Source organism: Lissotriton helveticus, chromosome 3_1, assembly GCF_964261635.1.
Source record: "Lissotriton helveticus chromosome 3_1, aLisHel1.1, whole genome shotgun sequence".
NCBI lineage: Eukaryota > Metazoa > Chordata > Amphibia > Caudata > Salamandridae > Lissotriton > Lissotriton helveticus.
The window spans coordinates 1,956,122,407-1,956,150,285 of NC_136061.1; the positions used below are offsets into that span (position 1 = coordinate 1,956,122,407).

The 27,879-nt window shown below is 42.0% G+C and overlaps 1 protein-coding gene across 2 annotated transcripts in view; it reads left to right on the forward strand.

Moving 5' to 3' along the window:
* Positions 1-27,879, forward strand: part of MAP2K5 (mitogen-activated protein kinase kinase 5) — a 1,262,070-nt gene that overhangs the window by 850,780 nt on the left and 383,411 nt on the right. For both annotated transcript variants that reach the window (XM_078683055.1, XM_078683056.1), the window contains one exon: positions 25,798-25,827. In XM_078683055.1, the coding sequence (XP_078539181.1) occupies positions 25,798-25,827 (30 nt within the window). The remainder of the gene's footprint in view (positions 1-25,797; positions 25,828-27,879) is intronic.

Consider the following 27,879-nt stretch of genomic DNA (forward strand, 5'->3'; position numbering starts at 1 on the left):
TGGATGGAGGAGAGGCGGCAACCGGCCCGAAGGTAAGTGAATTACATTTTTTTAACCCCTCCAACCTCAACCCCCCCCTCCCGCCCCCTCCCCACCCCACCCCCTCCCCACCCCACCCCGCTATATCACTTCTAGCCACTGCCAAACCGGTATTACACAACCTCTTTACATATTTGGGTATGGTGTGATGTCCCCAAGTACCTAGTAGCATTATTTAGGCTTCTGTGTTTATCTCTTTTTCAGTCGCACTCACTAGGTAGTTCCTTCACCCCGCACACATTTACCTGCAAGCATTCCCCCATATATATGCAGGAAATACCCCATCCGACACCTTCTGAGGCATAAACCGGATTTAGTGAAGTCATAGGCTTTCAGCTGCATACATGTGTAGCATGTTTTTTTGTAGGAGTTTGAGCTGGACTAGGTGAAAATCTTGCTGTATTGCAACCGTTCTAAGTGCCCACGTGGTTTCTTCCCACTCAGTCATCAAAACGCCCCAGGTCTATTGTGCACCTGTCCTCGCCGGTCCCATACAGTTGTGTTTTTCCCAAAATAATGTTGGTTAGTGACTTATCTCTTAGTAGACAATCATAACACCAGTAAAAAAAAGCTTTTTCTGTGAATTTTAAGTGTTTTCTAATGGTACACTTAACTTTTTTTCCCCCAACACCCATATGCCCACTGGGGACTAGGAACAAGGCATGACCTGATTCTGTGAACAGCAGGGCTTGGTCACGTTCTCGGGAAAAGCACTCCATCACACAAGACAGCAAATAAATAAGTCCCAAATTAGTGCTCCTGCAAAATCACTGGTTCTGAGAGGTCTGCAGAGGCCATATGGGAGATGCCTGATGTATACTGTGAGGAGAGTTCAGAAAGTAAGATCCCAATCTAGAAAGACCAAACCTGGGCAGTTACACTTTGCAAGCTGCATGAGTGGCAGGGTAGAAGGTTGCCTCTTTAGCTGCTTATGAGTAGACTCAGCAGTGCAGAGAGACGCACATCTGGACTCTGCTAGAAGAGGTTGTCTGGTGGCCTCCGACCATGCAGGTCACTCCTGGCTGAGATCTTGGTTAATGGAACATCCAGCGGCAGTCCCACAGAAGTTCACTGACGCAATTCTCTGTTTAAAGTAAAGTTCGGAAGTGGGAGACCCCTGATCAAACCCTCAGGTTGGTGAGTAGTATCTTGTCTCCTCTGCCTCCACACTGCCGCCCCTCTCTACCCTATCAGGCCCCACAATCACTTCAACAATGTTAGGAGCGGCCTTTTATCTCCCAATGTGGATGGAACTCCAGGACGAGACTGCACAAGATCCTCGCATTAGCTTCTGTGGGCATGTATGTTCTAATCTTGGCTCTCGTTAAACTTCCCATCCGCTGCGTGTGATGGGTGATAGACAGTGCGACGAAAAACATCGATAAATTGATTGCCAATATCTCCCAGTAACAGTAATAACATTCTCAGTTGAAATGTAACGCTCACAGTGATACTGTAGGGCAGCGGGTGCAGTGGCACCAGGGCCGAGAAATGTAGATACCCCTTGAGTGATTAGCAGGCTTTACAAATCTACCCTAACATAACATAACCCTGGCGCCCAGGGGTAAACGGGGCCACTACACCGCAAGAATTTATTTACATATTTTTTTAAATAAAGCACATAAAAACATCTGGAGATGTTATTTGTCTTTGCTGAAAATTATTTCCCAAAAAGAAGTATCGGCAATTGTCGAAGAATCTGTTGCAGAATAAACATTAGTATAGTCACATTGAGAAGTAATATCCTGCCACCAGCAAAACTGTCTGTGGAGAAGAGGCCGGTTGGTAAGCTGAAGTATTGCGCAGTAAGCCAACCAGGGCAGAAATGAAATAGGGGACGGGGAGATAGGAAAACAATACACCGCAACAATAGTTATCTTCCACTACCCAAGCGGGAAGAGTGATGCTGATTGTTGCTTGCAATAAGGACCATAACACTCGAACCCCCCTCCACTTCCTATTTGCCCTTCTACGGCAGTGCTTCTCAAATTACAGCTCGTGGCCCCCCTAACCTTCACATGAGGCGCCCTGGTGAACACCAGCACTAGGCTGCTGTTCACTGCTCAGCACTAATATGCTGTAAGATGTTAATTCAAAGGCTAACATTTGTTTACATGCTAACTGAAGTAAAAGGAAAGAAGAAGATAAGGTGTCCAGCACCTGTTAACTTTAGGAGCACATTCATTTTTAAAGACATATTGCAACAAACGTGTAAAAATATGATAACGCCGCTTCAAAATTCAAAAAAGTGTATTTCATTAACATGCAGAAGCATTTCACCTTAGTACATCAGATTACATCTGCGCATTTGTGAAGTGTCTTAAAAGTGATAGTTTAAAAAAATGAATGTAGAAACATTCATGGCTCCTCCCACCGTGACAACCATGGCAAAAGTGAACTAAAATGTCATTCATATCGCCATGTGGACCTCTGTGGATGGCCTGGGTTGTTGTTGCACATGGACAATATTATAGTTTAATATAGCAAACCCAAGAGAAGGTTTTCAGTCAGCGGTCATCCTGAACTCTTGTATTTCAAGGTGTTCTCATATGTGATAATGAAGAAAGAGGAGGCATAGGGATATAAAATAATTGCTATGGCCACACAATTTGGTCAAGTGGGTAAGTTGAAATTGATCCCAGGTTTTCTGGTTTCACTTTGTGCAAATCTATTTCATTATGATTCAATAAACAAGTTGATTTTTTTTTTTTACACCTGACTCACCAAAGTAGTCCACCTTACACCAAATTCTGCATCCCCCAAAGCACCACTCCCACCCTACTGGCATCAATGCTAAATCACAGACCATAACTTTTGGCCACTGGGAAGATCTTTGCAAGTACCTATCTTCTACAGAGGCGGCCTGGAGTTTTTGACCTAGAATTTGATTTTTGTTTTTATTTCCAATAAATATTCCTTTTGCGCTGTGCTTTTTAATTAGAAGATAAAACCTGGCGTCATGTCTAGCTTAAGTCTACAACTTTCCACCCTCGGATGTGTACAGTGCAGCCACAGAGGGCTGCTGACAGCTACTTTATCCTCTGTTTTGTGCTGAATAGTTATTAAGACGTTTTTACGAGGCTTGGCCTGCTTTCCTTCTTCTAAATGACTTCTGTAAACATGATAAAAGGGATGTCGAATTCCTATTAGTGCAAAAACCTAATCTGTTTATTTTATATATTTTTGTTAATTTAACCGTTAACCTATTTATAAATCTAAATCTGCAGGCAGTGGGTCACTGGTTGGCTGAACTTAAAGCATTTTACTCACCAAATTTAATTAAGAAAATACAGTGCAACTCAAAGCAAATGAGGTTTTCCCCAGTTCTAGAGCTCAGCGCCCTCCGAGCGCTGATTGCCTCTGCCGACCCCTGGTGATAGAGAAACAGGCAAAATTAAAAAGGACATTAAAGGCTCATTAAGTCTGGAGCACATTTAGTACAGTGAAATATCTGCAGGCTGTTTCGGGGAAGATTACGGGCTCTTTGTGAATTTCTTCATCTCAAATACCCTGAGAAGGGAGGAAAGCGGCCGCGAAAGATGGGGACTACGATTGTTAAAGGCAGGGAAGGTGAGATATTCCCACATCAGCTCTCTTCTCCCCATCACTCACTGAATCCTTTTACATTCTCCTTTGTCACTTGACTCCTTCGATCATCTATTTCTTTTTTTTAGTTTTCTTTATTTAATCATTTCAATATTCATGCAAAAACATGTCCTAGTGTGTATCGAGCACCTTAGGGTGCTTCGGCTTTTTCAGAGGCCCATCCTATACACTCTAGTGATGTTACAGACCTCCCTCTTCACAATCTAACTTGCTGTAAAATGACACAATGTTTGACAGTTTCTTCTCTAACTTTTAATTCTGAGTGGATTTACTTCATCTTAATTGTACTCAAAAAATACTGTGTACACAAGATATGCAAGGGGTGTAGAAAGTATTTTCTTTACCCTGTGCCTGCCTCACCCAATATATTTATGTGGGTGTCTAATGATGATCTTTCCACGTGCTATGCCACATTAGCAGCCAGTGTACAACAGACAGCTTTAATCATGTGCACCCCATTTATTGATATGGAAAACCTTACCGGTGCCCTGCCAGCACCCATCCAGTATATTTATGGTAATGTGTAATATGTTACCTTACTCTGTGCGATGCCACATAACCTACACACATTACACTGAAGAGGACGATACAGCTCAATTCTTAAATGATGTGTACCTTATATAGTTAAGTGACTTATGTATACTTTTCTCTGTGCTGTGCCACACCACTTGGCAAGTATGCAACACGCGCCTCATATGGTGTGTACCCTGTATGGTTATGGGAATGTTAGATGAGTTACATTATCCTCTGTTGTGCCACACATCCTGAAGTTACTGAGCAGCCACATCTTGAATCATGTGGACACAGTAGACAGATGGGGAGAACCGTATCAGTGCCCTGCCAGCCCCCATCCAGTATATTCATGGGAATTTGTAATGAGTTGCCTTTCCTACATTCCATACCACACAACCAACACACATTATAATCAAGAGGATGGTACAGCTCAACTCCTAAAACATGTGTACCTTTAATTGTTATGCGGATGCCTTCTCTATACCTTGTTCTGTGCCACATCACCCAGTAAGTGTACAGCACAAACCTTAAATGATGTGTACACTATATAGTTCTAGGAATATCAGATCTGTTACCTTATCCTATGTCGTGCCACACCACGTCCAGTCACTGTGCAACACACATCTTGAATCATGTGGATCCAGTGTACTTAAAGGGCTGTCTGATGTTTACATTTTTTTTTGGGGGAGTTTTATATAGCGCGAACTAGACCCAAAGATATCGGGTATCAGAGCGCTTTACATAGCACCAGTTTTGTTACACAAGGACACATTCATTTATTTGTTAGGCACAGGGAGATTAAGTGATTTGCCCAGAATCACAGGATGTTGAGCGTCGTTGCCGAGAGTCGAACCCAGTTCCCCAGCTTCGACGTTGACCGCTCTAGCCTTAAGGTTACATCCTCTCCCCTTACTGGTTCACAAAATATGCACAGAACATGTCTCTGGCTGCATTTTCAGTGGACATTCTGCTGTACATAAGGAGTCCTTTAGAAATGTACATTACTGTTTTGTAATGCCACTGCTAAAAGCAGTGAATTAAGCTATGTGATCAACTTCCGCTGTAATATTCGGAGATTAATATATTTTCGGTGGCTTCTAACTTTAATGTTACTTTATCTAAACTTATTTTAATTACCATATATATATATATATTTAATTTCCCCTCTGTGACAACCTCTCTTACTTGCCATCCCCAAAATAATTAGAAGTCTATTGTAAAATTACCTTAATGAGTATTTTGATGTATTTCAACATTTAGTTTCTTTCACCTTTGATGACAGTAGGTTCCAAAATTAGAAGACTGTCCCTGTCTGGTCCAATCTGCATCTCTTTTGTCCACTCAAAGCTTCCCCTTTCCGAACTCCCCTCTACGTATTAAAGAATCATATGAGTCCAGTTCCCAGATGGCCCATAATGTCCATCGTCCACTAAATTAAATTCCCAGATAGCAGCACCATTCAATTATTCACTTTACATTTAGAAGTAATTTGCTTCAGCATAAAAAATTGCATAAACAAAACATGTGATTTGCCCCTCTGCCCAGCTTGCACTTAAAAACATGAATTGTAAAGTGCTAGAAGCCAAAAGACCAATTTTTAGGTGTTGCCTACTAGCCAGCACAAGCTGCCTGTTTATGAAATGACCAATACTCAGCTTATGGTGGGCTTGAAGCCTGCCTATTGCTTACTATCGGTTGGCTTTATTGTCACTTTGCTTACTTTTTATTTGTTAACCTGTGTGGACTATCGTTCTTCTGTTGATTCCTCCCCAGAGCATGGTCTTATTACTAGTGTCCTGCTGCGGCTTACTTTTCAGGCCTTACTTTTTTAGGTCTCTCCTAGGCAGAGCATGCGCTGTCTCTTTGAGACATGCTGTATCTACTCTGTGGGCTTTCAGCACACCCACTGCTTTTCATTCGTTCCTTCAAGTGCCTTTCAACATTCCTTGCTTCTCAGTGGTGAATTGTTGCCATTTTTCTTTTAGGTTAAGAACTCCATAAGGGTGAATGTGTTTTCCAGTTTTCTCCCTTGGGTACTTTTCTTCCTCTCTCCTCACTCCATGTTGCTCTATTTCGCATGTGTGCAGTTCCCCTGGCCCCTTGTTGCTCTCATCCTTGTGTGCTTCTCCTTAACCCTCTTCCCTCATGCCCTACGTTGCTCTCTTTCACCTGTGTTGTGTACTTCTGTTTCTGCCATCTATGCTGCTTCTGCCCTCCATGTTGCTTCTGCCCTCCAAGTTGCTTCTGCCATCCATACCTTTCATGTTGATTCAGCCCATTCCCACCCTCTGTGATGTTTCCCCTTACCTGCACCCTCTGTAGTGTTTCCCCTCACCTGCTTTGGAAAAAAAGAAAAGCTTTGTCTCTATTTTCTTTTTTTATTCACAGATCCAACTCGGATCGGTAAATAAAAAGAATGAAAAGCACATGCATCATTTTGTTGGACCACAGATGCGTTTTGCGGGGACTTAAAAATGCAAAGACATGATGCAGATATAAATTTTATTTACAATAAAAGTAATCTTACCTCTGATGTGATGGCATTGGAAGCTGTATGTGTGCTAATTACACCATTTGTGACTACATAGTAATCACACAAAGATTAAGCTCGCCTGTTAAAAACACTGCTTTAAAACGAATAAAGATATGCACACTTTTCAGTTTCTCTATCAAAAAGACTTCATAAATTGTTTGTGTGCTTTCCTTGTAAAATGGATGTGGTCTGGTGCAGCATGTGTGTACTACGAATGAGAACTATGTGATCTGACTCTTACTTGTATCATCTGAAAACAAACTGCACATTGTTTGATAGGCATACAGGGGCTCACTAAAGGACTAGTGTGCAAAACTCTATTTAGAGTACATAATTTATGATACAGTTATAAGACTTTGAAAATAGAATTTCACTCGTGCTATATTTCAACCATACCTGTGCCATTATTTATGCTTATGTCTGAATTAAAATTGTATGATTGGGAGAGCCCCCTGTATTCTATCCAGCTACTACTGTGGTACAGGAACCATATCAGTAAAGGTTAATTAGTTCCTCTTCATTCATTGCCGGAATTATGACGTTTGGCAACTCACACATAAGAACTATTGATACACTAGACTTTACACACAATTGAAGAAAATGAAGATAATAAACTAGAATAATGAGAAGTTATTGAAGCAAAGTGGTTGGGCAATTTACGTTTACAGCAATAATGAAAATCTATCCGTTAGAAACATATTTTTATCACCGATTTAAGCATCGTAGCTTTGGTGAACGGTTGTGGTTGGGATTAAGTTTAGGATTCTGTTCAAATTGAGGGTTGGGTGGGACTCTGGGTTCTGTGTTTGTGGTGAGAGTTTGATTGAGGGTTGTGGTTTGGGTACGAATCAGTTAGTGTAAAGGCTTTTGGGGCAGAACGACCCCATTCAGTTATTAGCTATAGTGTTTCATTTATAATTTTCAATGCAGTATAAAACAGGTATTCCTTTATTGTGATTTATTCATAATCACGTCTTCATACATTGGTTTCTTCATTTAGGCAACCTTGATTATTACATAGCTACAATGTACTTACCGATATTACTATGCTTCAACAAGATGGTGTTTAAAACCGTGCTCTGATTCATCAGCCACCAAACATGGGAGATTACTTCAGTAGTGCAGTGCCCTGAAAATTATAAAAACTTCAGGCTCCACTTGATTTTTTCCTTTTTATTTCTTTTGTATTAGTGTTTCTCATTTACAGTAATGCCTTCACGTACTACTGTCTCTTCAATGCTTACACAGAGCTATAATTTCTCCTCCCCTCCTCTTTTTTGAATGTTCATCATATTGAACTCCTCCAACCTTCTTCAGATTTTAAACTCTCAACATGTGTAATACATTTTGTTATGTTTTTATACTGCCTAATATTTTTAATAGCATAAATATTCCTGTGGTGGTGAACAAATCTTAACAGAGTGCTCTTAAAATGGTTGTATTGGTACAATCTACATGCATTCCTTGCATATTGGTCTCCCCTTACTGTAGCGATTTTAAGTGGTCTTTGTCAATGATAAAATAAAATCCATTTTTATTATATTGCATTTCTTTACCACAACATATACAGTGTATTTTCACCTACTGGCTTGGTGGTACAAGGCCTCCTTTGCCACACTACTGCCTAACAAACATATGAATAACATCCTCATAATTAAGACTTGAAAATGTTCTCTAATACTCACAACTTAGACAAGAAAAAAAACCTGTAAAAACAGGAAAAAAAGAACCCTTTACTACCCACAATAGTACCGTTGCCTAAATAATACAACGAAGCATGTAACAACCTGTTTCTAATTTCCTTATTAGACTCAACTGTAATAACTTATACAGTTGGGTTCTGACAACATAATTAAAGCTTCTGTATGAACAGTGAAAACAGAACCTGGATTTTCCTTCTAGTCTGTTTTTCAAGATGAACAGTGATAAGCTGATAGACAGATAGGCAATATTAATTGCACCGTATTTTTTTTTTACATTGTAGCTAGTTATAGGAAAGATAGAACCTCTCTGCATGCTTCTAAATATTCTGAGGTACAATTTTTTAACAAAAATCTACCTCGTATTAAACTGATCCTGATATCTTTTTTTTGGTGTGTCTTTGTTTGCACTATAGATTATTTTTTTTTTTTGCATGTCTACAAACATCCTATTTCTTTCATATGAAACAGTGAGACAAAATGGATTTTAGCAGTGTGTGGATAGGGTGGTGGTGTGACCAGGTATTGTAAGGACCAACACATTCTCTCCTGTACATTGTAGAGATACAGCAAGTCACCTCGGGAGTGACATGCCCTTATACAGGAACCCTGCCTTTGGCCTCATTCCTCTATGTGTGCAGGGAATTCCTCGGTGACTAGTAAAATCCTTATCATGCATGGCAAATGGGGGACTTTATCCCAAGGTTAATATTGGCAGTGAGCCTACTGTTGTTAGGATCATTCCCAGAACTATATATGAAACTACAACACTGAATACGGATTACCAGTTCAGTAGGGGGAAATGACGGGTAAGCATGGAGGGCTAAGACATACAAACTCCAGACTGGAACAAATTGACGAGGGATAGTAGTAATAAGCTAGTATAGCTAAAGCTGAGGAGATGCAACAATCTGTGCTAGAGAACAAACAAACCCAGTGCATGTAGTGCTAGAAAATGCTAGCGATCCACAGTGAGAGACTCTGGCAATGAGAAGGGAAACTAAAGCACGTCGAAGGCTGCCTATCCAATGTAAAATACTAAAGATGCCACCTAGATAACTTAAGTAAAATAGTGAAAGATTTTCCTATTCTGTAATTGCAATTACATGTTACATTAAGACAGCGTATAGTATGTAGAGAACCAATAAAGGGGTCACCAGATAGACAACAGGACCGATTGTAAGTGATGGTAAGAATGCCACAGTAGGAAATCCATCACTTCAAGTGTCATATCCTAGGGAACAAGTGGTGGCAAAACGGGACATAGCGAAATACTGGGGGGGCCCTCCAATACCAACATTGAAAGAGTAGAAAACATGTCTAGATTTGTATATGGTGGCGGAACAAGTGACATACAAGGCTAGGGGCTGTCCTCGGAAATTCCAGAAGATATGGGCACTATGGATCAAGTATTATGGCATAGAGGTCGGGGGGAGGCAGAGGGAGAGAGAATGCAGTCTGTTGAAGTGGGAAAAGAGCCTTGAAAGATGTAATGATGGTTCCTATTATTTGTACTCATGAACAGTGTGCCCATGACCCTTATTTTTATATGTCCAGGTGACTCGGACCCCTCCGTGCATTGAACTGAAACAAACATTTTGTTTTTACAACGGCCTTTGTTGCCACTGTGATTTGTCAATAATGGTGTACCATGTGTTCATTCTTTGTTTGAAGTTAGCTTTATTTTTCAAAAATACAATAAAAATATTTGGAAAAATAAATATAATAGGGAACAGGCAGAGGGCACTTTAGTGATGTACATTAACAAAGGCATTAAAGGAGGGCAATGATAGGCGGATTCCGGCCAAGTGAATTTACAAATCACAGCTGACCCACAACCTGATGTTAGATAGCAAAGAAAATGCTGCAAGGTGCAATCTGTGGAACCCCGAAATCACCAGAACAAGGCAGAAGAAATAGATGGAAATAGGTAGTTCCTAATTATGAAAGTAAGGTGGGAGAAACTGGCAATGTCCAGATAACAAACGAACCAGGAAAAAAACTGGTATTGCCCGTCTGCTGCAGGAAACAGGTTGTGCTCAGCCATCACAGGTAACAGCCAAACACACGGGCTAAACAGCAAGCTCGAGAAGGAGGCAGAGACAAACTAAGAAATGTAAAGGTCAGAAACATGCAGTGTCAGGCTAACCATTAGACATTTACAAAGCAAGAGGGGTTAGTGCAACACTTTATGGGGCAGAACTGTGGGGACTAAACAAGATTGATTATCTCTCCAGATCCGAGAACAAATTTCTAAAGGATTTGATGTCCCTCCCACAGAGCACTGCAACGTTACCCCTGCTGCTGGACATGGGTTGTCGTTCAATCAAAGACCAGGCCCAACTCCGTCCGCTATTACTATGGGCTCGCCTATGGAGGGTTCCTGAACTGGCTGGTTATGCGGAAGGGTTGTCAGAAATTTTGTCGATGCCTGGTTGGTCTAAAATTGGGTGGCTCAATCATGTCAAAACCTTGCTTGGGGATTTGGGACTTGGGGATGTTTGGACATATAGATGTGCCCCCCCTAAAGCTGCCCTCAAGACTATGTACTGGCAGTGGGTAGCAAACAAACAAAGTTCTAATTCCAAACAATGTAGAACAACTATAGAGTTTCTCAGGATCAAGGATGCGCCCTTATGTGAACCCTACCTGGACTTGATTTCAAAGCCCCTTGATAGGGCTTTGTATTTTAGGTTTAGGGTGGGCCTGTTACTATTGAGAGAATTGTCAGCTCGTTGGAGAATTCCAGGGCAAACTGCTCCCCTTTGTATATTTTGCACTTCTAGAGTGGAGTCGGTTGCCCACTTTTTATTTGAATGCCCAGCCAACAAATCCCCGAGATCCAGGTGGTTAAAACCACTGTGCAGGGAGCTAGGCACCAGACTTCATATAGTCGCTTTGCGAATCTTGATGTCTGATGCCCGGCCCCTGTATGCCTGTGGTATGTCCAAATATTAAGGCTGGGCATGGTCGATTAGACTTAAACGGCTAAAAGTCACTGTTTAATTGTGGTCATGTATTTAGACCTTTTTATCTAACTTATTGAAACTCATTCTCTTAATTGATTAGCCGATGAATTTTAAAAGTTATGGTTTTTTATTCTGCTGTTTTATGCTGTTTTATGTGCATTATACAATTGGTGGAAGGTTTCAAGTGTCTGATCAGTCTATTAAAGTTAGTTTACTAAACATTTTTGACCAGTGTCTAAGGTTTGCATCGGCTCTGCAGTGTTCTTCTTGCCAATGTTTTCACCCTAGAATTGTGAGCTATATGCTGCATCTGCTAAGGCGTTAGGAAAATAACTCATAAGGGAATAATCGAACCCCAAATCCTATGAGAGAAAAACGCTTGACAGCTCCTACTCCACGGGTCAATGCTGAAACATACTTGCCAATTTGCTTTTGCCACCTTATATCATCACCAAGGCCTGCCCTAAGATAATCAAAGTCCGGCATCCTTTCCAAAACAGTAGAATACATTGTAATAATAGATGTGAAAGAAATGAAGGGACTGAAACCCATATCATTTGGTTCTGCTTTGATGACGATCAACTCCTTTTCAGTTTAGAACCTTTCTAATATTTTTCAAAGTTCTATAGGGTAATTCTGGCAAGGATGCAACCTCATATGAGAAAAGAAAAGTTGCTAGGGGCATCTCAGAGGGTCCAGATGAGAGATGTGTCTCACGATATTTTGTATATAGTGAAAATAAATCAGGGGCTAACACACAATCCCAGCTGATGTGGCCGAACTCTCTACATTTTTTGGTCTGGTCTCCATTTCTACCCATCATATGTGTGCCTTTTTCCCAGTAAACAGCATCTCAATTGCAGTCAATAGCTCCTGAGTGGCCTTCATCTCTTTCGAACACGAACCAAAACACAGATATTAGAACACTAGAAAATTAACTTTTTATAGCAAAATAAGCTACTTAAAACACATATGTTAATTTGCCCTTTTGTGATCAATGAATCACTGGAGTGGGTGTTGTTATTTTCACCTGGAGTCATGGTTTAAGATCAGGAACTTTTTTCAAATGTAATGTTCACTTCAATATGCACTGATAATCTCTATTGTTTCAGCTAGCACAATACACATTTATTATGTTTAACTTATCCCTTATATTAATACTGTGTTCTATATAATGTAGTTTGCTTGATTTTTATAGGCTAACAGAAATTTATTTTTAAAAAACACAATTCAGAGATCTTGGGTCATCCCTCCAGACTGCAATCCCAGAGATAATGGTTAGCCAGTCAGTCAATTAGCTTTATTTCGATAAAAGAAATATCTTAAAAGCATTACATAAAATATATTTAAAAAAAATAATAAAAAAAAAAAATATATATATATATATATATATATTCACTGAAAAAACCATAGGTTAGAGACCATATATAGTTAGCTGGACATTTTATTGACATAAAACCAATGAAATTCCATATATAGTTAGTTGCACTAACTATATATCGCGCACCCGCAATCCACTGCTGATGATGTCACATATTACATCATTCATGACATGATCAGTGACATCACTGATGACATCACTGATGACATCACTGATGACATCTCAAATGACATCACTGATGACATCTCAAATGACATCACTGATGACATCATCTAGTGTCTGTGTGTTTTTGTAAAGTTTAAATATGTTTTACATATTGAAGAATGAGTGGATGTATGGAAGACTGAGTGTGTGTGTGGCTGGCTGGGAGGTGTGTGACTCTGTGCATATCAATGTGTACTTGTATCAGTGATTGTATAAGAGAGTAAGTATGTGTTAGTATATGTGTGAAAAAGTATGGTGTTCTGTGTTTAACTGTATAGATGAGGAAATCGAAGTGTGATTGATTCTTCACAGGACTGACTAGGTGTATGAGTGCATATGATAGTGTTGTAATAATGAGTGACTGTATGTATGAGTGATTGTATGGGTGAATGAGTGAATGTGTGTGTAGACGTAGGAATCAGTGAGTGCGTATGTAGTAACTGGTATTGGTGTTTCATGATGTCATCAGTGATGTCATTTGAGATGTCATCAGTGATGTCATTTGAGATGTCATGAGTGATGTCATCAGTGATGTCACTGAAGTATGGTGTTCTGTGTTTAACTGTATAGATGAGGAAATGGAAGTGTGATTGATTCTTTACAGGACTGACTAGGTGTGTGAGTAACTCCATGGATGAGTGGCAGTGTGTGAGTGTCTGCATAGGTGTATGAGTGCATATGATAGTGTTGTAATAATGAGTGACTGTATGTATGAGTGATTGTATGGGTGAATGAGTGAATGTGTGTGTAGACGTAGGAATCAGTGAGTGCGTATGTAGTAACTGGTATTGGTGTGTCATGATGTCATCAGTGATGTCATTTGAGATGTCATCAGTGATGTCATCAGTGATGTCACTGACCATGTCATGAATGATGTAATATGTGACATCATCAGCAGTGGATTGCGGGTGCGCGATATATAGTTAGTGCAACTAACTATATATGGAATTTCATTGGTTTTATGTCAATAAAATGTCCAGCTAACTATTTATGGTCTCTAACCTATGGTTTTTTCAGTGAATTTTCAAGGTTTTGTAAATGCAAATTCCTAACTATATATGGTCTATAACCTATGGTTTTTTCAGTGAATTTCATTGGTTTTTTAAAAGCTAATATCTATAGCTGTAAAATATATTCTTTATTACGTGACGTATCACGTAGCCACGTGAGACGCCTCATGACGCGTCGCATAACCGTGACGTATCGGATCTGCAGCGCAAACAAAACCCGTAACGTAAGCGTGCCGGAGCACGCTTACAGATATATATATTTTTTTTAACCTTAATTAGACAAAATCCACACGTGCACATATCTTGAGGCCTTGCAAAGGCACATCAAACAAACAGTCCCTACAATTTTGCCAAGTTTGCTGGAAATCTATTCCCTTCATTTTTTTTTTACTGTTTCTCTTGGTTTTCCCCTTGTTACGCTTACCGGGACGCTACCCGGTACGCGAACCGGACGCTCCAAAAACACAAGATGGCGGACTCCCGTTACGCTGCCGGTTAGCTGCCCGGTTCGCGTACCGGGAAGCGCCTCTACCGCGAAAAATCGCGGGGGACTTTAATATCCCCCTCATCAATCCTAGGGGGTCAGGAGGGGTTTACCTTGCCCCTTTTCCTTCATTTCCCCCTTCTTTTTTCACCACATCTTGTCTCTCGAACCTACCGAGAGACAAGATGGCGGCCGCTCCGGACTGTTTACAATGTTGACAGCTACGCTGCCGGTTAGCTGCCCGGTGAGCTGCCCGGTTCGCGCCTCTACGGCGTAAAATCGCAAAAAAAAAAAATTTTTTTATTTTTTGCCCCGCGGGGCACTTTAATATCCCCCTCATCAATCCTAGGGGGTCAGGAGGGGTCTACCTTGCCCCCTTTCCTTCATTTCCCCCTTCGTTTTTCACCACATCTTGTCTCTCGATCCTACCGAGAGACAAGATGGCGGCCGCTCCGGACTGTTTAGAATGTTGACAGACACCGGAGAGCCAATCAGCTTCGCGAAGTTCCGTTACGCGTCAGGTACGCGAACCGGGGCGCTAACCGGAGCGCTGTCACAGATATATATTTTTTTTTAAACGTTAATTTCTCAAAATCCACTGGAGCACATATATTGAGACATAGCAAAGGCACGTCGGGCAAACCATATCTACAATTTTGCCAAGTTTCATGTAAATCTATTCAGCCGTTCGAGCTAAAAGTGAGTCCAACCGCCCTATGGAAAAATGAATGTGAAAAACGCGTTTTGGGACCCCCCTTTTTTCTCGGCCCCCCCTTGACGAAACCCCCCCATATTTTCAGGGGCTGCTCAGAAACAAAATGTGCCATTTTCCTGAAAATTTCAGCCAATTCCGTCCACAAACGCCAAAGTTATTAGACATAGAATTTTCAGAAATCCCATAGAGAAAAAATCCTAACTATATATACCCACTGGCTATCGCCAGTAGGTAATATACATATATAAACATATATAATCTGCATATCTATATAAATATAAATGCATGCATACATATACATATATGCATACATATAATAATAACACAATAAAAGCAAAGCTAAAAAGCCACCTCATTACAAACAGAATGGCTTTAACTTAAACGAGGGCGAGATCTATTGCATTTTCAATGCTTGTTTACTTTGGTTCTATCAAGAAGGCATTCAGATGTGTCACACATTTGCCATAAATTCTGAATGTTAGCACTCTAGTTGCTCATTAGATCACTGTAGTAAAGCTAGTGCTCACCAGGGAAGTCTGCTGCTAATCATGGTTTGCAGCCATTTTCCCGCATTTTTTATCCCACAGACTTTCAGTCCGCATGCCATTATCCCGCAAGGTCATTGACCTCGCATACCATTATCCCGCATTTTTTCAAAACGCATGTGCATTTATCGCGCATGCCTTTACAAAGAATTACGTTTTAAAGGCATGTATGGTAAATGAATTTACGTTGTGAAAACCACGATGACGAGAGAGGTAAGTGGGTTTGTGTTAATTTTTTCTTGGGTTAGTGATTGTGTAGTGTAGTGTTGTGTAGTGTAGTGTTGTGTTAGTGTAGTGTAGAGTTGTGGTGGTTGTTTAGTGTAGGGTCATGCTGGGGGTATTGTTTTAGGGTTTAGGGTTGTGTTGTAGTGTTTGCGTAGTGTAGGGTCATGCTGGGGCTAGTGTTTTAGGGTTTAGGGTAGTGTTGTAGTGTTTGCGTAGTGTAGGGTCATGCTGGGGGTAGTGTTTTAGGGTGTAGGGTAGTGTTGTAGTGGTTGCGTAGTGTAGGGTCATGCTGGGGGTAGTGTTTTAGGGTTTTGGGTAGTGTTGTAGTGTTTGCGTAGTGTAGGGTCATGCTGGGAGTAGTGTTTTAGGGTTTAGGGTAGTGTTGTAGTGTTTGCGTAGTGTAGGGTCATGCTGGGGGGTATTGTTTTAGGGTTTAGGGTAGTGTTGTAGTGTTTGCGTAGTGTAGGGTCATGCTGGGTGTAGTGTTTTAGGGTTTAGGGTAGTGTTGTAGTGTTTGCGTAGTGTAGGGTCATGCTGGGGGTAGTGTTTTAGGGTTTAGGGTAGTGTTGTAGTGTTTGCGTAGTGTAGGGTCATGCTGGGGTGTAGTGTTTTAGGGTTTAGGGTAGTGTTGTAGTGTTTGCGTAGTGTAGGGTCATGCTGGGGGTAGTGTTTTAGGGTTTAGGGTAGTGTTGTAGTGTTTGCGTAGTGTAGGGTCATGCTGGGGGTAGTGTTTTAGGGTTTAGGGTAGTGTTGTAGTGTTTGCGTAGTGTAGGGTCATGCTGGGGGTTGTGTTTTAGGGTTTAGGGTAGTGTTGTAGTGTTTGCGTAGTGTAGGGTCATGCTGGGGGTAGTGTTTTAGGGTTTAGGGTAGTGTTGTAGTGTTTGCGTAGTGTAGGGTCATGCTGGGGTGTAGTGTTTTAGGGTTTTGGGTAGTGTTGTAGTGTTTGCGTAGTGTAGGGTCATGCTGGGGGTAGTGTTTTAGGGTTTAGGGTAGTGTTGTAATGTTTGCGTAGTGTAGGGTCATGCTGGGGGTAGTGTTTTAGGGTTTAGGGTAGTGTTGTAGTGTTTGCGTAGTGTAGGGTCATGCTGGGGTGTAGTGTTTTAGCGTTTTGGGTAGTGTTGTAGTGTTTGCGTAGTGTAGGGTCATGCTGGGGGTTGTGTTTTAGGGTTTAGGGTAGTGTTGTAGTGTTTGCGTAGTGTAGGATCATGCTGGGGGTAGTGTTTTAGGGTTTAGGGTAGTGTTGTAGTGTTTGTGTAGTGTAGGGTCATGCTGGGGGTAGTGTTTTAGGGTTTAGGGTAGTGTTGTAGTGTTTGCGTAGTGTAGGGTCATGCTGGGGTGTAGTGTTTTAGGGTTTTGCGTAGTGTTGTAGTGTTTGCGTAGTGTAGGGTCATGCTGGGGGTAGTGTTTTAGGGTTTAGGGTAGTGTTGTAGTGTTTGCGTAGTGTAGGGTCATGCTGGGGTGTAGTGTTTTAGGGTTTAGGGTTGTGTTGTGTTTGTGTAGTGTAGGGTCATGCTGGGGGTAGTGTTTTAGGGTTTAGGGTAGTGTTGTAGTGTTTGTGTAGTGTAGGGTCATGCTGGGGGTAGTGTTTTAGGGTTTAGGGTTGTGTTGTAGTGTTTGTGTAGTGTAGGGTCATGCTGGGGGTAGTGTTTTAGGGTTTAGGGTAGTGTTGAGGGGTTTGCATAGTGTAGGGTCATGCTGGGGTGTAGTGTTTTAGGGTTTTGGGTAGTGTTGTAGTGTTTGCGTAGTGTAGGGTCATGCTGGGGGTAGTGTTTTAGGGTTTAGGGTAGTGTTGTAGTGTTTGTGTAGTGTAGGGTAATGCTGGGGGTAGTGTTTTAGGGTTTAGGGTAGTGTTGTACTGTTTGTGTAGTGTAGGGTCATGCTGGGGGTAGTGTTTTAGGGTTTAGGGTAGTTTAGTTGTTTAGTGTATGCTAAAGGCATATTCGTTCTAAAAGTTTTCGTTATTTTAATTTGCGGCCTAATAGTACATGCAGGATTTTTTTTGCGGACTGATGGTATGCGGGATTTCGTCATATATTCGCTAATCATACTTTCTATGGCAAAATGAACCCCCTCATTTTGTTCCTTTTTAAATTAAATGTTTTAAGAGCTACCACTTTATTCCAATCAAGATGGCTTCAGGTGTGCCATACCTTTGTAATAAGTAGGACTGTTAGCACTCTAGTTGTTCTTTAGAACACTCTGGGACATTCTGTCATTGGGCTATAGTTGGGCTACATCTGGCTGATATTTGGGCTACATTTGTTTTTTTTTGTCTCTGGTGGCCATCTTTGGGCTACATTGGGCTACATTTGGGCTCCAACATATATATAGCCCAATGTAGCCCAATATATATTTTTCAAAGTTAATTTTCGTAAAAACCACTGGAGCCTATATCTTGAGACATAGCAAAGGCACATCGGGCTACCAGTCCCTACAATTTTGCCAAGTTTGGTGTAAATCTATTCAGCCGTTCGGGCTAAAAGTGAGGCCAACCGCCCTATGGAAAATTGCATGGGAAAAACACGTTTTGGGACCCCCCTTTTTTCTCGGCCCCCCCTTGACGAAACCCCCCAAATTTTCAGGGGCTGCTCAGAAACAAAATGTTCCATTTTCCTGAAAATTTCAGCCAATTCTGTCCTCAAACGCCAAAGTTATTCGACATAGAATTTTCAAAAATCCCATAGGAAAAAAATCCTAACTATATATACCTACTGGCTATCGCCAGTAGGTAATATATATATCCCAGGATTATCTTCAGTTGAAATGATTTGTTTCGACGTGTATTGAGGCTGCTTGATGGTGCACACATGTTGCCATTAGATTTTTATTTCACCATGACAAAATTAGGGGAAAAGCTGTATTGCGATCTTACTTGTTTTTGATTAGGTCCTCACCTGAAATAATCTTCCTGAGGAATGCGACGATTGAAATACCGACAGACAAAACAATAAAGCAAACTCCCATGTTTCACACATGGTTATAGGGTTCTGAAGCCCATTAGTAATGCAGAGGTGTGGTTTAACCGTACTATGAAACACAAGCCTATGGTTTCACACATTTAAGAAGTTGTTGTTGTATATCGTTTTATAATCTCATTGGCAAACATTTTTTAACAATTGGAGCTTTTAATCAAGATTATTTGCCCTTTGGCTAATCAAATATTTTTGTTTCTACGCCATAGTGCTTAAAGATTGTTTGATATGTATAATATTTTTTTCAACTTGTTATTTCACCATTTGCCATATAAAGATTTGGTGGGTGGGAATTGAAATATACTCTTGACTGACTTATATGACCTCTCATGAATGTCTGCCTCACTATATGTCTTTATACTGAACTCTTTCTATCTTATCTACCAGTTCTCCTGTCCATATACATTTTCACCTCTATTTTTGTCAATTTTATACTCACTCATATGCCTGAAATCGTTTGTATTTTTAATGGACCAATTTCTCTATATATCAGTGTGTGTGTGTGTGTATATATAGTTTCTGATGGATACTTCTAAACCAGATTACTCACCTTGTGACTATCCCCATCCATCTGACTGTACCTCAAAGAGTAGTGCTCCTGCATGCCGGTAGGTGGTGCCGTGCGACTCTGTGTTGACTTTGTTCCACTCTAGAAGTAATGAGTGGAGCTACATATAAGTGCCACCACCCATGCATGCCGATGTCAGTTCCTTTCTTTCCTTGCCTTCAGATGAGGATCCGGAGATTCTTTTCTTCATACCGTGAAGAGATGTTTTCTCAATGATTTCCTCTCTTGAATTTTTCCAGTGCGCAAGGGAAGCTGTCACACACCTACTACTACAGGTTTTATTCCTTACAAGGACTGCCAGAAAAAGAGGTCTGTGACAGCTCCTCAGAAGATGTGCCTCTGGTTTTTGGGTTCTCTGAATGACTCCAAGACCTATGACAATTGTGCCCAGATGAATCCAAAAGCCACCTGAGAACGTGAGGTGAAATTCTATGTGGCAAAACAGCAAGACTCCACGCAGGTCCCAAATCTGGTTGAAGTTCAGAGAGCAGCAAATCCACTCCCACTCCTATAGTCCATAAAAAACACAAGAAGGCCAAATGGGACTCTGTCATTTCCAGTGACTCTCGATCTCCAGAGGAGGTGCGAGGGCATCATTGTGTCTCCAGCTCTCACTCTTGTTCCACTGCGGAGCCCATTCCAACCTTGGTCCCGATGTACCCCAAGTTTCTGCGTCTGTTGAACATGTGGCAGCTGATCGAGGCCTTCAGAGAGGTAATAGTGCATATATTCGGCACACTTGAGACTCCCTCCGGTGCGCCTTCGAGCATCAAGGATTCAGACGGGTTACTGCTGGCGGATACACCGTCGGTGCCATTTATGATCCTCAAACCCACTTCAGGCACTGCAGTGGCACCGGTATAGGTTTTGAGCCCAGCGCCAAAATCTGTGTGGTCATTTTGATATCAACGCTGCTGGTGCCGCTACATAACACCGTTCATGTGACACAGAATAAACCCTTTCAAACCATTGTACTTCCCTCGCTGTCACCGTCCTATGCCCTCTTTCTTACACCACACACCGGTACAGCCCAATTGTTTACGCCTTCTGGATGAGGGTGGGCGAGAGGGTAACGGTAGTGGTGACAAATCCCCTGCCCGGCAGCCCCAGTAAATTGCATTTTGGTGAACATGTGTCTTACAAAAGTGTCAGAAAATGGCTTTAAATTCCTACACTTACTCCTCATTTTTGCCAAACGAGGCTTCCCGATCCCCTGGTTGGACACAACAGGCCCTGACTGGAGGCGCTGGGAAGGCGACATGGCCAAATGGTCTGTAGCTGAGAAAATATAAATGAAAAAGTGCAGAGTGACAAACTGAGTGAGAACCTAGATGTCTGGGATGTACTGTTGGCTGCTTTCCTATACCCTTCCGGTTCACAACAGGCCTTCGTGAATGAGTGATGATTCCTCTGTATTGACTACTGTTTAGATCCTTATGCCCCCCCCCCATGAATCTACAATACCACTATACTATGTACTGCTTGTGCATGGGTACATGATGTTGGGTATTACCCTATCTATAGTGAACCGTCACAGGTTGTATTGTGGATTTTGTACAGTACCTCCCTGTGACTGGGTTTTTCATGGCTACTGTTTAGTGTTGGTTCTTTTCTTTTCTCTGTAATACTGACAGCAACAAATAAAGAATGTTCAAGCCCTCTGACTCCAACTCAATACCATTTTACTCAATTGTGCACCAAGTACTTGGTTGGTTTCTCCTCCTGGACTAGCAACTGAAGAAAATACATCCTTTGCTACAGTTAGGAGAGCTGCCAAAGTCCTTGATCTTCACCTCCCCAATATGGATGTAAAAACTAATAACCTTACTGAGGTTCTGCACCCTGGCCAGGCACCAACTGAACTTCTTCTGTCCTTCAATGAGGGCCTCATTGATACTCTCTTGCTCACTTGCGCTCAACCATGTTCTGACTCTCCAATCAATCGCCACAGACCAACACCAATTGATCCTGATTTTATAAATCACCTGATAGTTTGGTGATGTCGGCGTCTTCCAGAAAAGTGAACCCTAAAGCCTTCCCTGCTTCTCCTCTGGTCAGACAATTCAAATATATGGAATTGTTTGGTAAGAGGATGTTTTTGTCAGCCAACCTTGGTCGGTAAATCCCAGCTGCCTTTTGGGTCGCTAATACAGCCATGCACTCTGGGACACGGTGGATAAGGTCTTACAGTTCCAGATGACTTGCAGGCTACTTTGACCCAAACCACTCAGGATGATTGTGATGCGGCCAAGTTTGTCATTGATCAGGCCTAGACACCACTGATTGTCTATGAAGCACTCTTGGGATGAGTGTTATGCTTTGGTACTATACATAGATGCGAGCTACAGGATTCTCCGAGAACATCCAGGCATCCCTAAAGGACAGGCTCTTTCACGGTTCCTGCCTGTTCAGTAAATAAGTGGACTCTGTCCCAGAATGCTTTAAAGCAAGCTGAAACATGGTACTCTCTTTGGGTCTTTTGGCCCTAGTTTTGCAATTCCCCTAACAGTTTCGCCCTTTTCAGGGATATGCCTGCGATGTTACGCATCAGCAGTGCCCACACAATATGCCTCCTGGCAGTTTCCAACAGACAAAGACTAGGCCATCAGTGCCAGGGTATGTCCAAATCCTCTGCCTCCCCGGTAACAACTTCAGAACACCTACGTTGTGCCCCTAGCGGCACACAACCATCCTGTAGGTGGCAGGATCACGCCCTTCCTTCATTGATGACACAGTTTCCATCGGAATAGTGGCTCCTTCAAATTGTCCAGTAAGTCTGTGCCCCACCATTCTTTTTCAACTTGCCGCACCTGCCACCTACATCAAAGCAGCTTTCAGAGAACCAACTATTTGGTGCCAGGAGACGCAGGTTCTTTAGTTCAAAGGAGCCAATGAGAGGGTACTATCCTTAAAAGTGAGGACTGGGAATTATTCCTTGTGCCAAAGAAGGACAGAGGCCTTCTTCCTGTTTTGGATCATGGGCCTATTAACATCTTCCTATGCAGCAGGCCTATTTTCATATCCCTGTCCTGCAGGCCCCCAGGCGTTAACTGCATTTCAAGGTGGGCCGTGAGCACTTTAAGTTTGCCGTTCTTCTTTTTATCCTCACCAGTGCCCCTTGGATGTTCAGAAAGGTGATGGCAGCGGTCACTCCCCATCTTCGGAATTCAGGGATACCAGCATTCTCCTCCCTCGACGACTGGCTGTTAAAGGCGGCCTTGCCATAGTCAGTCATGTACCACCTCAAGAAGATGGCAAACCTCTTGACTACGTTGGGGTTCTCATTCAACCTGCTGAAGTCACACCTGACTCCTATGCAGAGGCTCCCTTTCATCAGTCATCTTGGATGCGATGAGCTTTTGGGCCTTCCCTCCGGATCAAGAAGCTCAGACATGCATGCTATAAATCTGTTGTTTCAGCCTCCGTTGTGTGTCTCAGTGAGGATAGCTCTGAAGCTTCTTGGTCTACTGGCCTTCTGTATCGTGTTCAGCGACTATGCCAGATGGCACATGCGAGCTCTGTGGTGAGATTTGATGTCCCAGTGGGTTCAGCACCAAGGAAACATGTTGGGATTCTATCCAGCTTTCAGAGAACACAACAAAATAACTCCATTCATAGTTGATGGCTGTGAGAGATGCTCATTAAGGGTTGGGGAGGAAATATGGGAGAGGTGGAGATCAGGGATCTCTGGTTTCCAGAGAAGCCCACCTCCACATCAACCTGGTGGAGTTGCAGGCAATTAATTTGTTGTTGAAGGCCTTCCTGCTAACATCAACGGGAGGCTGGAGCAGGATCTTATAGACAACACCACAGCAATGTGGTACTGCAACAAGCAGGGCATTGTGGTGTCCGGGTTCTGTGCTACGAGGCCTTGTGACTCTAGACCAGGCTGAATCATCATCACCTGGCAGTATCTTTAAACATCAGGGTAGATGAACTCTCCTGGCAACGCATACCATAGCAGGAACGACAGCCAAACTTGGAGGTGGTGCAGGGCATCTCCCATCAATGGGGAGAGCCCTGATTCAATCTCTTCACCGCACAGAGAATGTGAGGTTTCAACACTTATGCTTGTTGGAGTTCCCAAGAAGGCTCTCTCTCAGTGATGTAATCTGCCTAGAGTGGAGCACAGGACCCCTGTATCCCTTCCCGCTGCTACCTCTCCTGTCATGAGATCAGGAATGACCAGGCCCAAGTCATCTTAGTGGTTCCAGATTGGGCCAGGAGAGTGTATTACCTGGAACTTCTTGGCCTGAGCATCTAACCTCTGATCAGGTTGCCACTTATGGAGGATCTTCTATCACCGCAGCACAGTAGGCACTGCGCAACATGCACCTCCATGTGTGGAGATTGAGAGACAGCAGTTGATCTCCCTTCCAAAGTAGTTGATGTAACCCTGGCAGCCAGGCGCCCTTCCACGAAATCATTATATTCAGGGTGCTGGGATAAGTTTATGGCTTGGTGTGGCAGCCGCACAAAGTTTGAGTGGACACTGTGAAATGTTACACGTCGGCCCTCTGTGCCTTCTACATTTGCTGGACCAGCCGTCCTTGTTCAAATCACCTATGATGTATATTCTTAAATGTTCGCCACATATTTCCTCTAAAGCCCTTTGTGATACCACAGTGGGACTTAAATTTGGTTCTCACTTCCCTAAAGTGTACTCCTTTCAAGTGAATGCACAGTTGTCCATTGCATGTCCTAACCTTCAAAAACAGTTTTTTCTTGTTGCAGTAACACCAGCATGTTAATTAAATGAGCTTCAGGACCCTCTGGTGCACCTTCCTTGGAGTTGGCGCCTGAAGTGCCTGTTTAGGGTATCTGTAAAGCTGCTATGTGAGCATCAGTGCGCATGTTATCGAAGCACTAGTGCCTTGCTAATCAGGTCTGTCAGGATTGGCACTTTGTCTGTTCGATCTGGCAGGACATTTTGATATGAGCCAATCCACAGACCCACTACCATGGCGGGTACTGCTTTAGTATCTTTTACACGAGGTGAGGAATCTGCGGTTAAAAGTATCTATCAGAAAAACAAGGTACTTACCTTTGGTAACACTCTTTCTGGTGGATTCTCTATCTAATCGTAGATTCCTCAGTGCTCTCCCATATCCCCATTCTGTTGAATCTGTTTTCCATCTAAAAAGGGCCCAATTTAGGAATCTGCTTACTGGCACTTTCAATCTACCAATGGGCTCTGCATATGAGGGGATGGACCGACTTCTAAAAGAAACTGATGTCACCATGCATGGGTGGCACTTGTACGTGGCTCTGCTTGTCACTTCCAGAGTGGAAGGAAGTCTGCATGAAATTGCACAGCGCCACCTACTGGTGCTCAGGAGCGCTGTTTTTTTTAAGTTTCTGTTTCCTGTCTGGCACATGGAGATATTCACAAGATGAGGGATCTGCAGAAGATTCTCTATCTACCAGAGAATCACAGAAGGTAAGTGACTTGTTTTTTAAGAACCTTTGTCTCTCTCAGTTATTCTTTAGTTATTTATCTATGTATTTTTCTCTCTCTTCCCGTCTATCTTTACTTCTTATTAATGATTATTGATGTATCTCGCCAGAAAGTGGTTTATTTCAAACTGATGTATTTCTCGGTTTTGGCTTATTACCCGATCTAATAAGGTTCATGTTGACTTCAGAAGGTTGAAATGCTGCATCTACCCTGCCAGTATTCGAAGCCTACGGGTCTCTGGCTGGAAACTGTCCACCTAGCCTTGCCAGTGGCTTTATATTTATCTATCTATCTCTTGTATGTTTTCTCTGAATTATTTCACAGTGTTTTGGTACGAATAAATGTAATTGAATAAACTTGTATGTTTATTGGTTTTGTATGCGATAATCTGGTCATAGAATGTGCTGAGGGTGATTTTCTTACAGCATTCTCCCAGATGAACGAACGGAAGTGCATTAATTATTCAACTGAACCTGTGCTACAGGGATGCGCAGCTTCTTTGCTTTAACCTGATGGAGCATGCTATAGAACACGGTCTCACGAGGCATCGCATACGTTTCTGTGTATGTCTTTAAGAGAGAGCGAGAGCGCATTATTCAGGGATGGAGGATGAGAACTATTAGGTATGCCTCCGCCCGGGCTATACTCCCTGTGGAAGGATAGAGGCCATTACTGACAAACATTAATGCCCAGGGGGGGGGTTGGCTGCCTTGTCGTAACCGGTGATGATTTGAGGTGTAGCTCACGGCCCACTGCTTACCACACCTGTATGATCTCCCTTTCTCTCTCTCTCATTTTAATCAGGACTTGTCTAGTGGAAGTGATGCCCTCACATGCAAATCTTTAAACTCGTCAAATCTGCTTTCCTTCCACAGCTTGCTCTCGGGAGATTTCCATATCCTCAGGTAAGATTTTCCATTACTGCCTCGCGTCGCCATGACACTCATTGCTATGTATGAAGTGCAGGGAGTCACTGGCAGCACACACTGAGAAACCTTTCCCCCCACCTGGGGCCTTCGCCTTCCGATGCCTTCCCACCACTGACAACTGCTGGTATTTCTGTAGGCCGCCTGCCCATCGCTGGCACTGCCTCTGCTGTTACTAGCGGGTTCTTGCCCGCCTCTGAAAATGTATCTGCCTGTCACTGCACCTGTGTGTAATCAAAGGATGACTGGTGATGTTTGACACCGCTTTTTGTGTTTAGAGTAGATTCTGTCACACCACTGCATATGATATTCAGTTTAAATGGAAAAATATATTTACTCACTTGTATATTTTCTGTTACACCTTTATGTGTCTCTACACTACACTTTTTGCTATTCGCCATTTCCAAGTGTAGATTGACACCTAGATTAAATGTGTGTGTGTGTGTGTGTGTGTAAGTGTTTTAAACATATGTATTTTTCATTTTAAAAGCAAATAAACTTAATTTAAAAAAGTCATGAATATTATTAAAAATAATCAAAATTTATAAACACATTTTTTAATGTAAATGACTGCATATTTAATATAATGTTAGTAATGCTTTTAGTTAATGGTTTAAAAAGTATTAGTTATGAATTTAATTAATATATTTAATTTAATTATTCGATGCACATTTAATTAATGTGCTGGGTCATTTATTTTTATTAGTTAAAAGTTCAAACAAAATAATGTAAAATATTTTTTTTAGTTTGCATTAGAATTTTTTACAGAAATTGAAACTTCTATATTTTCCCATAGGTAGATCTTCGCCATGGTGGTCGCGGTCCCTACCTCCATCTGCAAAGTTACTAGTAGAAACGTTATACTCATAAGATCCTGTTGTAAAGGGTCCATCCCCTGATTTGGCCTAGATGTCAATCTACACTTGAAATTAGAGAATAGCTACAAAGTGTAGAGTCACACCAAGGTGTAATAGTAAATATACTAGAGGCTAAATTAACGTTTACCTTTGTGGGTAGGCCCCATTAAAATGAAGATCATATGCTGTGGTGGGACAGAACCCACTCTAAACAAAAGAAGCGGTACCAAATATATATATACAAAAAAGTGGGTGGCCATTTATGGTGGTGGAGTATACTTACATCTGTTTTGACACCTTTAGGACTGGGGTAACTTTAGAAGTGTGGTTTGTGAATATCAATGATCTTACTCTTTTGTGGATGTGTGTTTGCATTAACATACCTCTCCCCGAACCACTTCTTAAATGTCCCTAAATTCTCCCATTTGTTGTAAGTGTTCCCCATTTTCAAGCTTCACCCCTTTACCTCTCCCACACATACTAAGAAAACGGATACCCTCATGTACGGAGAACTCTACACAGAAAACTTAGAAGAGGTAGAGGTCTCCATCTTAAGTTTGTGAATAGCATTTCTAAGTTTGTGAGTAATACTTCTGTAGTACTACTTTACATACTACAACATGCAGTTTGTGACTAGACCCCAGAGTGTCTTTCTATTCATCCCTGACTTTGCTTCTCCTGCACTGCTCTTTATGTATGTAATGAATATTCTTTTCAATATATATTTTTTTGATTGCTTACTTCTGCTCGTATATGAAGGTTGCCTTCTTTCCTCTGAATGCTCCTGCTGTATATGTAGTTTGCTTCTCTACCCATGGCACTTTTCCTATGTACATACCAGGTTCCTGCCCACCCCGGAATCTGCTCATGGGTATAGTGTTTGCCCCTGCCCACCGCTGACTGCCTAATCACCACTAATTCTGCACTTTATTTGGGCTACCTGACCAACTATCTGATGGTTTGGTGAGCTAATCTTGCAGGTGTCTCCTTCTGTGGATATAAGTGTTTTTTGTGTGGACATTCCACTGGGGCGGGTTGTTGTATCTGTAGGGAGATCCTGCTGTATATCACATTAACGTTTATGTCCCCGGGTTGCACCTCTAAGGTGGGTCCCCCACTAAGAATATACTTGTTTACACTTACTGCTCTTCTTCCAAATCATTTATCAGTATTC